The sequence below is a fragment of the Arachis duranensis genome, chromosome 7, assembly GCF_000817695.3.
Source record: "Arachis duranensis cultivar V14167 chromosome 7, aradu.V14167.gnm2.J7QH, whole genome shotgun sequence".
Taxonomy (NCBI): Eukaryota; Viridiplantae; Streptophyta; class Magnoliopsida; order Fabales; family Fabaceae; genus Arachis; species Arachis duranensis.
The window spans coordinates 15,182,662-15,194,871 of record NC_029778.3 but is presented as its reverse complement, the minus strand read 5'-3'; the positions used below and the strand labels follow the sequence as shown (position 1 = coordinate 15,194,871).

The 12,210-nt window shown below is 27.7% G+C and overlaps 1 protein-coding gene across 4 annotated transcripts in view; it reads left to right on the top strand.

Moving 5' to 3' along the window:
* The first annotated feature begins 6,046 nt into the window (after positions 1-6,046).
* Positions 6,047-12,210, top strand: part of LOC107458074 (probable transcription factor At1g61730) — a 29,217-nt gene continuing 23,053 nt past the window's right edge. Inside the window, exons 1-2 of one of the 4 annotated variants that reach the window (XM_016076288.3) lie at positions 6,049-7,240; positions 7,860-8,272. In XM_016076288.3, coding sequence (XP_015931774.1) covers positions 6,164-7,240 — 1,077 coding nt within the window. In that variant the 5' untranslated portion in view covers positions 6,049-6,163 and the 3' untranslated portion in view covers positions 7,860-8,272. Of the gene's footprint in view, positions 7,241-7,859; positions 8,273-12,210 lie in introns of those variants that run through there. The other 3 variants (XM_052251900.1, XM_052251899.1, XM_052251898.1) reach the window with 3 other exon arrangements.

Sequence of the window (12,210 nt, the reverse complement as noted above, 5' to 3'; positions counted from 1 at the left end):
TGAGATGAATAAAACCTTGGCCAAGGGGATTGAGTGAATGAAGAAATGAGTTTCTTAGGTCATTCACAGTTCATTATAATAATGGTAACAAGTTAGAGTTTGACAATTAAACCATACTCTAAAGGTTAACCAAGAGTTGGAAAGATGGAAGGAATTATACTTTGTTCTTCTGAGGTTCTTAGTAAAAATATATTACTTCATACTATCGGGTCGTTGAGGAGTGTTGCTAGACACCAACCTTGATTAGTAAATTTAGTATGACTAATTTACTACCCGCTTAGTATTGAACCTATGGGGTCACACACTAACGAGTGTTCTAATCTTTTCTATAGAATTATTTAATTATTATTTTGGTTTGATCAAATAAATAATTATATTAATTCAGATGGAATATTATTATATTTTTTGCTAGCACAAAAAATATAATAATATTATGATAATTGAGAATATTAAATGAGATTTGAGAATAATTAGTTATTCTATTTCTAAATTTGAATTATAAAGTTGGATGAGATCCTAACTGATTCTGTTTCAAATTGAGTTATAATATGATTCATAAATTTGAAAGATTCAAATTAAAATAGTAAGATATGATTCAAATTTGAATTGAGATTCAAATTTAAAATCAACAACAAATCTCATACTATATATAGGTATGCCAAGAGTAGAGGAAAACATGAGAAAGACAGAGAGAATAACAAGGGTTGTTATTCAGAGAATAATAAGAGTTTTATTCCTTTACCTCTACGTACATAAATGTATGTGAGCTTAATTCTTGGAGAAGAATTTTATGGCGTGCAAAGAGTTGTAAGAGGTTTCTCAATTTAGATCAGATGTCCATCGGTCAAGGAGTTGACAACAAAGGTTGATCTCGGTGTGGATACGCATAGCGCCTTCGTACCATCGAAGGAGAAAAAAGATTTTTACTAGCATACTCAGGTATTTAGATCTGATCTATATATTCTTTATTATTGGAATAAAGTTTAAGCACAAAAATAGATCTTTAAGATTACCTTATTTTCTTTCGCTGCGTGTTATGAACACATGGTAATCCTTCATATTCTCTTTGTTTTCTTCTCTTTTTCACCCCAACTGCAATTAATTACCACCATGTATCATTATCGCATCTCGTTCTGTTTATCATTTTAACCTATAACTATCCATTGTGTTAAATTTTGAATTAAAGATTTGCTAAAAGAATTTTTTTCTTATTTGATTTGGATATCTAAATGTATAACTATTATAGAGATATTTATTTTTCATATTCGCTTATTAAGTCATATTTTATTATTTTAAAAAAAATTAAGATATCAATTATTTAAAATTTTTGTTCAAATAATCAAAATTTGTCGATATTTATAAAAAATAATATCAAATATATTATATCTTTTTGAAAGAGTAATATTATATGGATACTACTATTTTAACTATTATCAACATATATAATTAACTTATAAAAAAGTTGATATTGTTGAGTGACTTTGTAATACTATTATAATTAACTTATAATTAATTTGTTTTGCATCTAATTTATTAACTTCTATTTCTCTAAATAATAAAATTTTTATTCGATTTAAAAAAAAAAATAACAACTACTATATTGTTAGTTTTTTCTAATATTTTAAGAAATTATATTTTTAAATTATAAATTTGAGATAAAAATAAAAAATAATAAATTGTTAATAAGTAAAAAATATTATAAGTTATTTATTTTTTAATGTACAGAATAATTAAATTTAAACTAATTAGGTATAATACTAAAATTATTATATTGTTATTAAATTTAACAATCAAGATAAAAATGTATAAATATTTGTAATTTTATTTATTTTCTCAATCTTATTTAATTTGAAGTAGATATAAAAATTTATATTTAAATCATACTTTTCTGGCATAAATTTAATGGCTAAAGAAACTTTTATTTTTTTTTAGTTTTATATTCAACATGTTAAATTATCTTTAGTTTTATTATTCTTTCAGAATTTTTAATTTTTATTTTCATAATTTTTTTACCCTTACTCTTCGTTCTTCTTTTTCTTCTTCTTCTCCTTCTACCTTCTCTTCCTCGATCATAATTAATATAACTCTTATATGAATCATCTACACTCCTATAAATGTAATTAAGAAATAAATTTAAATAAATAAATTAAATATTTTATTTACCAATCTATAACAATATATCTCTATAACGTAACAACACACACACATACTGAAGTTTGATTTTGAGAAAAGGATAAATAAGTCCCTAACTTTTTGTCCCTCTAACTATTTAAAAATACTTTTAAATTTATGACCTCTTTAAAAGTTGGACATATGCATCTTTCTATTCATATGGATCTGTCAGACACAACAAAAAAGTTTAACGTGGACGCCACTATGCAGATATGGCTGCTACGGTGTCCTACGTGGAGGGAGAGTTTTTAAAACGAGATAAATTAGTCCCCCTTCTTCAAAATGATGTTGTTTGATTAGTAGCCTTTGGCACAAACTTTCTTCCCTCAACTTATGTAAAACACGGTAAATTAATTATGAGCTAAGGGAATTAGAAAATTAAAAATTATAATTTAGAGAAGTAAAAATATTTAAAATATGAATTAAAATAATAAATTTAAAGGTTTTGGCCCAAAATTGAGCCAACGGACTAAATCAATTTGACCGAACCTATATTGGGTCCAAGGCCCAAATATAAAAGCCAAATCAGCCTCCTTCTTCCCTTACATTCAGCCAAACACACTGGGAAGAGAGTTGAAGGCACAAAAATAAACTAATCCTAACCTATCTTAACTACTTAAATCCACTAACAACATGTAAATTTTAACTAACTAATTAAAGAAAATAGACTAGAAAGCAGAGCAAAGAGAGAACCTGAGGTGATGACTAGGGTTCTTGAAGCAGAAAAAAGGGGAAAAGAATGCAGTGGTACTATGTTATTGCCACTGCTGGAAGTGCGGTGACAATGACACCAAAGAGGAGGAGCTGTGCTGAGCTCCGAGTTCGAAAGGGAGAAGACGAACGTCGCTAAATGAAGGTAAGAAAAGAGAAAGGAAAAAAAAAAAGAAAAAGAAGGAAGTTGCGGTGGGAGAAGGAGATCAAGAAGTGACTCTGAGACCAAAAGGCGATTCTAAAAAAAAGTTAAATTTTTGACAAAGTAACCTAGCTAGCTGTGATACCAAAGAGAAGGCACTCAAAAACTAAAATTTTCTTAAATTAAAAGACGATTTTAAGTAAAATTTTAATTTTTGGCGCAAAGTAAATGAGCAACTTTCAAATAACTATATATAACAAATTTTAAAATTAAAATTATATCTAATTTTCACTAACAAATTAAACATGAATAAGATTACGACGAAAATATATTCAATAAGTTATGAAATATTGTTATCTAAAAGATAGATATTTAAAAAAATTATATTTAATATTAATTTTAAAATGTTTTTAAATTAAATTATATTTTTTAATTTTTGTTATATAATAACCTTTAAAGATAAATATTTAACAAAATCAAATTTTGAAATTAAATATCCCTTTTACAGTAATAGATAAGATAGATAAGATAAGATAACTGTCTCGAATTATATAAAGGAAAGCCAGAGATTCTTCAGTTACGTTCTTCATTCCACACACATATACTTTATAAATCCATTCTTACTTGAGCATCGGAGTGTCCTTTTCAAGTACCCACCCCGTCATTCCAGTCAGACAATCCAACACTCATAAGTCTCTAATCCATCTTACAGCGCATACCAGAGACTCTTAAATAAGTAATTTTTCTCTAATTTCTTTATAGTGTTTATATAATTCTTGTATGCGTGACACAATTTATTTTTTCATATTTTTTAAAATGTTAACGGATAGAACATTTTTTAAATTTTAATAAAAAATTGAAAAAAAAAACTTTTAAGTGGTCAACATTTTTTTAATGTTTTAATCTTATATTTATAAAATAATACTATTTACTATCTAATTTTTGTATTTTTTATATTAAACAGAAATTTTAATTCTCTAATATTCTCCATTAAATTAATGTCAAATATAAATTTGTGTCTAAACAAAATTTTATCCCGATGATGAATTGATTCATATATACATAACGTATTAGTTATATCGTTTTCTTCTTCTCAGCATCACTTTATAGGTGCTTTATGTTTGTATTTGAAAATCTATATGTGATAAACATTATCTCAAAAACTTCATGATTAATTTAACCAGTAAATTTTTAGATTAAATTTAAAGGTTCATGGAAAATCCCTACTTATTAAAACGAGTTAATTATATGCATCTCGATGTTACGGTGATGCTAGTTATATTATTGTCATACAAAAAACTTTACTAAGATATATATTTTGCAAACAAAGAGAAACATATATGAAAGTTTTCATAGATCAAAATTATTATATGCTTTGGTTATAAATGCTACAAGAAATCAAAATTCAATTTTTTTGTGTATATATATACTAGCGGCTCAACAGGCACTACACTGTCTCTTCAGCCGCTTTTCTATTAAGTTAAAACAATATTTTTTATTTTTGTTTTTACGTATTAGTATTTACTTTTGAGTGTAATAATTATGAACTAATATATGATGGTAACTAACTGCGATTGAATAGAAGATAGAAAGAAAATAAAAAAATGGAGGAAGAAAGAGATAACAAGTTAACATAAGAGTGGTGGTGAAGCATATGTAGATAGATAATGATAAGAAAAAAGAATAATAAAACCAAAAATTAAAAATTTTAAAAGAATAATAAAACTAAAGATAATTTAAAATGTTCAATATAAATTATAAGAAATAAATTTTTTTTTAGCTATTAAAATTATGTAAGAGAAAGAGTGATTTAAATATAAATTTTTATAAATTTATAATTGAAAAATAAATAAATTTACAAATATTTATAAATTTATATCTTCTTTGTTACACATAGTAACAACGTAATGATTTTAGTATTATATCTAAATTAATTTATATCCAATTATTCTATATATTAAAAAAATTAAATAACTTACAGATATTTTTTATTTAATTATTCTATACAAAATTTTTGAATGCTTGATATTTTAAATTTTTTCTTAAAATAATAAAGTATGATTTAACAAAAAAGTATGAAAAATAAATATTCATATAACAGTTATATATCTAGATATCTAAATCAAATAAGAAAATAATTCTTTTAACACAATGAATTTGTATGAATCAAAGTGATAAACAAAAATGAGAACTCTGATAGTGGTATAGTGGTAATTGATTGCGATTGGCATTAATAGAAGAAGAAAATAAGAAAGGACAATAAAATAAGGCAACATAGTAGTAACGACGAGAAAATAATAATTATGCATGTAAAAAAATAGTAAGAGAAAATAATAATGTATAATATGATGAGATGATATAATCAAAATTAAAATTAATAATTTTAAAATAATAATAAAATTTAAGATAATTAAAGATATTCAATATAAAATTAAAAAAATAATTTTTTATCTATTAAAATTATGTATCTTCTAAAAGAGTGCTTTGAATATGAATATAAATTTTTAAATTTATTCCAAATTAAATAGGATTGGAAAAATAAATAAATTTAATATATAAATAACGAATTTGTAAATAGTATTAGTAAATCTTTATCTTAAATCTGTCAAACATAGTAATAACATAAATTTTTTTATTTTTTAATTTAAATTTATTTATTTTATACTTTTACATATACTAAATAAATTAAAATTTTTATTTTTTATAATTAATTTTTTAATTATTGATATTAAATTTATAATTTTAAAAATAAAAATATAAAAATATTTTTTTAATTTAATATACAAGCGGTTGAACAGACACTGTTTGTTGAGCCGCTAATAATTCATAATTTTAAAAATTGAATTGAATTAATTGGTTCAACTGGATTAAATAAAAATCAAATTTTTAAACAAAAAACTATCTGGAATACAATCGGTAAAAAAACCGATTTAATTGACGATTAACTAGTGAACCGTTTGAACCGGGCATTTTCTTTTATGATTTCCGATTTTTCAATTAAAAAAGAAAAAGAAAACCGCCCCACTGTCTCCCAAACGAAACCCTAGCCTTTAAAATTCGCCAAGTCTGTCCAGAGAGTGAACTAAGACAAACCCTAATCCTAAATTCACTTTTTCCCTCCTGAATTTCGGAGTTTCCATGGCGAAGCAGAAGCAAGTCGCTCCTGAAGACTCTGACGACGAATCGCAGGTTCCCAGGCCTCAGCCCGAACAAGAAGATAGCAGCGAGGAAGAAGAAGCAGCAACTTCATCTGACGAGGACGAAGACACAGACCAAGGCGAAGATGAACGTGAGAAACACGTGCTGGTTCCCAGGAAGCCTCAACCGCAAAAGGTTTCCAAACCCTCGTCATCTTCTAAACTCTCTCCAATGTTGAAGTCTCAACCTTCGGCTTCTGTTAGTCAAACCAAATCCGGGTCAAAGCGCGCAGCTGAAAACGGTATCGACCACTCGGAGCAACCAAAACGTGTGAAGAAGGCACAGGAGGATGCGCAGAAATCCAAATCCCTCTTTCAGAGGGTTTTCAGCGAGGAAGATGAGATAGGTATCTTGAAAGGCCTGTCTGAGTTCATCGCGAAAACAGGGAAGGAACCCTATAAATGCGCTGATGAATTTTACGATTTTATGAAGGGGTCGAACTTGATTCGGGCAAATGTATCATGCATGCAAGTGAAGGAGAAGATCCGCCGGCTGAAGAAGAAGTTTGAAAACATCCTAATAAAAGAGAAGAACGGCAAGGGGACAACCTTAAAGCCGCACGAGTTGGAAGCACTTCAGTTGGGAAAGAATGTTTGGGGCCACGATGGCCGTGGCGGTGAAGCAGTTCTCAAGGAAACTGCGAAAAAGGATACAGTTAATAATGAGAAGGCTGCGAAGAAGGCGCTAGTGCCCCATTCAAAAGGAAAAGCTGAAGCAAAGTCCAAACTAAATTCTGAACCTTTGGATTCAAATGAAGGTAGAAGGATGAGTGAATTTTCTGTGACTAGTTTAGCTTTGACTTCAATGTTGAGGTACGATGGGACTTTTGGTAAGCCTTTCGGTGAAGATTATATTAGAAAGGGAATAGAGTTACTTGGAGTCTCAAAGAGGGAAGACATCGAGGCTAGGTGGAGGAAGTTCAAAGACGCTGAAAATAGATTGTATGTGGAGATAGCTGAATTCTACGCCGAACAGGCTAAGTTGATATATCAAGCAAATAGCTCGTCGTCCTCCTAGGTATATATCTTGGTTGCTTTTTTGTTTTTTTGGATTCTGGCATTTTGATTTTATTTTGACATGTTTAGGTTCATGGCATTTTAGTATTGTATGATATATATTTATCTCCATTGATTCAAGAATTTTATGTTTGGGAGTTGGAGGAAAGGGAAGCAAAATGGAGGTTTTAGTTCACTTGTTCACCAAAATCCAACTCACAAAAAAATTAATTTGACAGTCTTTCAATTTTGATTTTCCTGCAGCTTAGTTTCAGTTTTTCTAAGTTTTAATGTTATTGTTAGTTTGGCTTGTTCTTATTCTGTCATAGTAAGATTATGAGTGATTTTAGCACAAGTCTGTATATCGCTATAACTTTTTAAGTTTCAAGTATTTGGTGTACTTCTATGGCAGATGATTAACTTCAAGAAGAAACATAACTCACCTATGAGAATTATAGAACAAAACAATAAAAGGGAATACTATGCTAAGTCAAACTATTGTCTGTGAGTTATGTTTTTCTTGAAGTTAAAAGCAAATAATTTTTAATAATCCTATTGGCTGAAAATAATTAAATGGATGGATTATTTTTTATCCGAAGAATATTTGTTTCACCCTTTCTACTTTCTATGTTATTTTTCAGATAGCGAAGGATGATACATTATCTAAAACAGGACGAAGTGTATCGAGCATTTGTGGAATATGCAATTGTATGAATTTAGTATAGTTTCATATTTAAACTAGTTGGTTGCTGGGCTATATGTCTCCTGATCTTGTTATATATGCCACTTTTTTATTTTGTTCGATAGTAGTTTAGAAATTTTGATGATTTTTGAATATCTTAACCGTTAAAAACATGGTTTGTGTTTTGGATGAAGATTCCTCTGCTTAGTGTTGTGACTTGCGAGCACCAAAGCGAAAATAGATGCCTCTCTGTTTGTTAAGCTGCTTAGCTTTTACTGGGTCAAGAAAACTTTTTCTCTATGTATTCATAACATTATTAATTAACCGAGTTTAGTGCTTGGTCATACGATAAAACTACCATGACTGCCAATCTATGTGGACTTCGTTTGTTCTTAATTCTTATCATCATCACAAATATTTCTTCCTAATTGCATTATTAAAGCACAGTAGTGTATGTCATAAGAATATTTACAATTATTTAAAACTTTTAAGGAAAAGAAAAATGTAAAACTTTTTAAATAAATTATTTTTTGTATGTGTTGCTGGTTCATAGAAGATTAGAATCAAGTATGAGTTGGTAAATTTTTTACGTTATTACTGTGGTGATGGCAATTGCGGAAAACGGTGTGGTTTTGATGTGGTCGTTGATATTGATATTGATGCCGCATATGGATCTCCTAAGACAGCTGGATAAACCTCCAAGCCGGTTGCTTGTAATACGTATCTTTGTGCATGGATGTGTTTCGCAATGCAACTCAAAGTGTCTAAGATAAATCTGCCAGAAGAAAACTTTGTTATAAGTTAGCATTAGAAAGAGTTAAAGCAACCGAAGCACATTATCAAGATACAAGCTCAACAGCTAAAGCAATAATAATGTTAAACATAAATGCAATATAGAAAATCAGTAAGAAACAAAAGAAGAAAGAAAAAATAAGCAGCAACAAAAGTTAAATACCACCAACAAATAATCACTATAAACTCTGAAATCAACAACTATTTCAACAAAAATTAAGAAACATCATACTTAAAAATTAAAAAATGGCAACAGCAGCATAACAAATTTATTTTAATTAACAATTTCAATAACACAAAATCAATGATTTTATTAATTTTAGATTTAGAAATCACAAATTAGAGTATCAGATATTCAAAATATTGAAACAGACTCAACAGTGATGACACTAAATTAAGCAGAGCATTAACAAAAAAGAAGAAGAAGAGCATTAGCAACATTATTTGAACAAAAAATTTAGAAATTAAAAGTAAGAAGAAGAACCGAGCATTCAGAAACTAAACAAAGCTATCCGTCTTAGTTCAAATAATGTTTCTGAATGCTCGGTTCTTCTTCTTACTTTTAATTTCTGAATTTTTGTTCAAATAATGTTGCTAATGTTCTTCTTCTTCTTCCTTGCTAATGCTCTGTTTAATTTAGTGTCATCACTGTTGAGTCTATTTTAGTGTTTTGAATGTCTGATACTCTAATTTGTGATTTCTGAATCTGAAATTAATTAAATCATTGATTTTGTGTTGTTGAAATTGTTGATTAAAATGAATTTGTTATGCTGCTGTTGCCATTTTTTAATTTTTAAGTATGATGTTTCTTAATTTTTGTTGAAATAGTTGTTGATTTCAGGGTTTATAGTGATTATTTGTTGGTGGTATTTAACTTTTGTTGCTGCTTCTTTTTTCTTTCTTCTTTTGTTTCTTACTGATTTTCTGTATTGCATTTATGTTTGACATTGTTATTGCTTTAGCTGTTGAGCTTGTATCTTGATAATGTGCTTCTGTTGCTTTAACTCTTTCTAATGCTAACTTATAACAAAGTTTTCTTCTGGCAGATTTATCTTAGACACTTTGAGTTGCATTGCGAAACATATCCATGCACAAAGATACTGGAGGTATTACAAGCAACCTGCTTGGAGGTTTATCCAGCTGTCTTAGGAGATGCATATTCGGCATATTATCTATGGGTCCTGTGCCACATCATATTGCTTTTATCATGGATGGGAATCGAAGGTTTGCAAAGAAGAGTAACTTGGCTGAAGAGATTGGTCATAAGGCTGGATTTTCATCTCTCATTTCCATGCTTAGGTATTGTTATGAATTAGGAGTGAAGTATGTAACTGTCTATGCATTCAGCATCGATAACTTCAAAAAAAAAGTCCAAAGAGGTGCAATTCTTGATGAATTGATGCGAGAAAAGATTGAGGAATTGCTTCAGATGAAAGCACTATCAATGAATACGGTGTTAAACTACACTTTATTGGAAACTTGCAGTTATTGGCTGAACCTGTGAGGATTTCAATGAAAAAGGCAATGAAGGTCACTGTCCACAACAAATAGAGAGTATTGTTAGTTTGTGTAGCCTTAACTACCTCATTTTTTGGTGCCATTCCTTTTATACTATTTAACTTGAGTTTGTATATTAATAGGATTATATGAATTTGATTGATGACATTTAATGTAGTTTTTTAAATTTGAAAATTATTTTAATATTTATATTATACTATAATTATATTTTAGGATGTTTATTTATAATTTATTTATTATTTTATTTTAAAACAATTTTTTCAGTTGAACCAACAGTTAGACCGGTTGGACCAGTAAACCAGTAGTTAGAACGATTTGATGATCGATTTGGTTTTTCGAACCTTGGGCACTAGTAAAGTATGAATATATATTTGGGAAAAAGATAGACAGGTACCTGACTTTTTAAAATTTTGACAAATACATTTCTGACAAAATTTAAATACAAAAAATTTCTGACTTTACCAAACGAAAGACAATTTAGTTCTTCCGTCTATTTGCCTCTCATACACCAAATGAAATTGGCTGACGTGGCTGAAACGGTGTCCAGGTGTTTGTTACGGTACCACGCTGAAAGGAGAATAAAGTTCGAAGTACAAATAAGTCCTTGACGTCATTTTTCAAATAAAGTTCGAAGGGTAAATAAGTTATTGAGAATTTAGTTTATTATGCTTCTATATGTATCATATATTACTATCAAATTGAAATATACCTATATTATATATCATATATTACTAGCTAATTTAATAATCAAATGTGTAACATGTCACTTTTATTAAAATTGAGAGAAAATATTTTTTTTCAAAATTAATAAACTCCTTTCCTAAATTCTCTCATCTACCTCTCTCCATTTTTCTATTTCTCTCTACTATTTTTACTCTATATATAATTATATTTTATATTAGTAATTTGACAAATCAAAATATATCATCTGATATTTTTTTACAATTAAAATATTTTAAATGTAAAAGTATACACATTAAGTTATTTTAAATTTTAGATAACGAATGCTAAAATTAATTAATTAATAAAAAATTAGACTTTTTCATATAAAAATAATAACTAAAAATCTTATTATTTAATTTTTTATCTGCAGATATCTTAGTCTTCTTAGTCAGAGACTTTTGTCAACTTACGACTTTTTTGTAAAGGTAGTTTGATTTTATAAATGCTCTGTGCCATGCATAATTTATACCGTTAGAACAAAGTGAACTATAATTTTAAAAAAAATTATTCTCAATAATAAATATTAGTTCTAATATAATATTCAAATGCACTAAAACTGAACTAATGCAATTTAAGAAAAAAAGTAAAAACACGAACAAGCCCAATTTCTACAATTTTAATACAAATAATTTAAATTGCAGAATACAACAAGTTAACTAGATTTCAAAATACAAGCATAATTTTGTAAACTAAATTCTCATAATAGAAGCATAATAGAAGTATAATGAACTAAATTCTCAAGGATCTATTTGTCCTTCGAACTTTATTTCCCTTCCAGCGTGGCACCGTAACGGACACCTGGACACCGTTTCAGCCACGTCAGCCAGTTTCATTTGGTGTATGAGAGACAAATAGACGGAAGGACTAAATTGTCCTCTGTTTGTTAAAGTCAGAAACTTTTTTGTATTTAAATTTTGTTAGGGATGTATTTGTCAAAAATTTAAAAAGTTAGGAACTTATTTATCTTTTTCCCTATATATTTTGTAAGATAATTTACCCAAATTCGTTCTCAAATATTTTAAAGTCAATATTTTAATTTAAAAAAATTAATACATAAAAATATTTTTAAAATATTTTTTTTATAAATAAATTAGTTTTCAGTTAATATTTTAGTGAAATAATTACCTAAATCAATCTTAAAAATTTTAAAAATAAACATTTTAATATATAAATCAATTTCTAATATTTTTTCTATCATATATAATAATATTTTGTCTATTTTTTAGCATAACTCATTAAATTCTTCAAGTATTTAAAAAAATAAGAATAAATAAAAA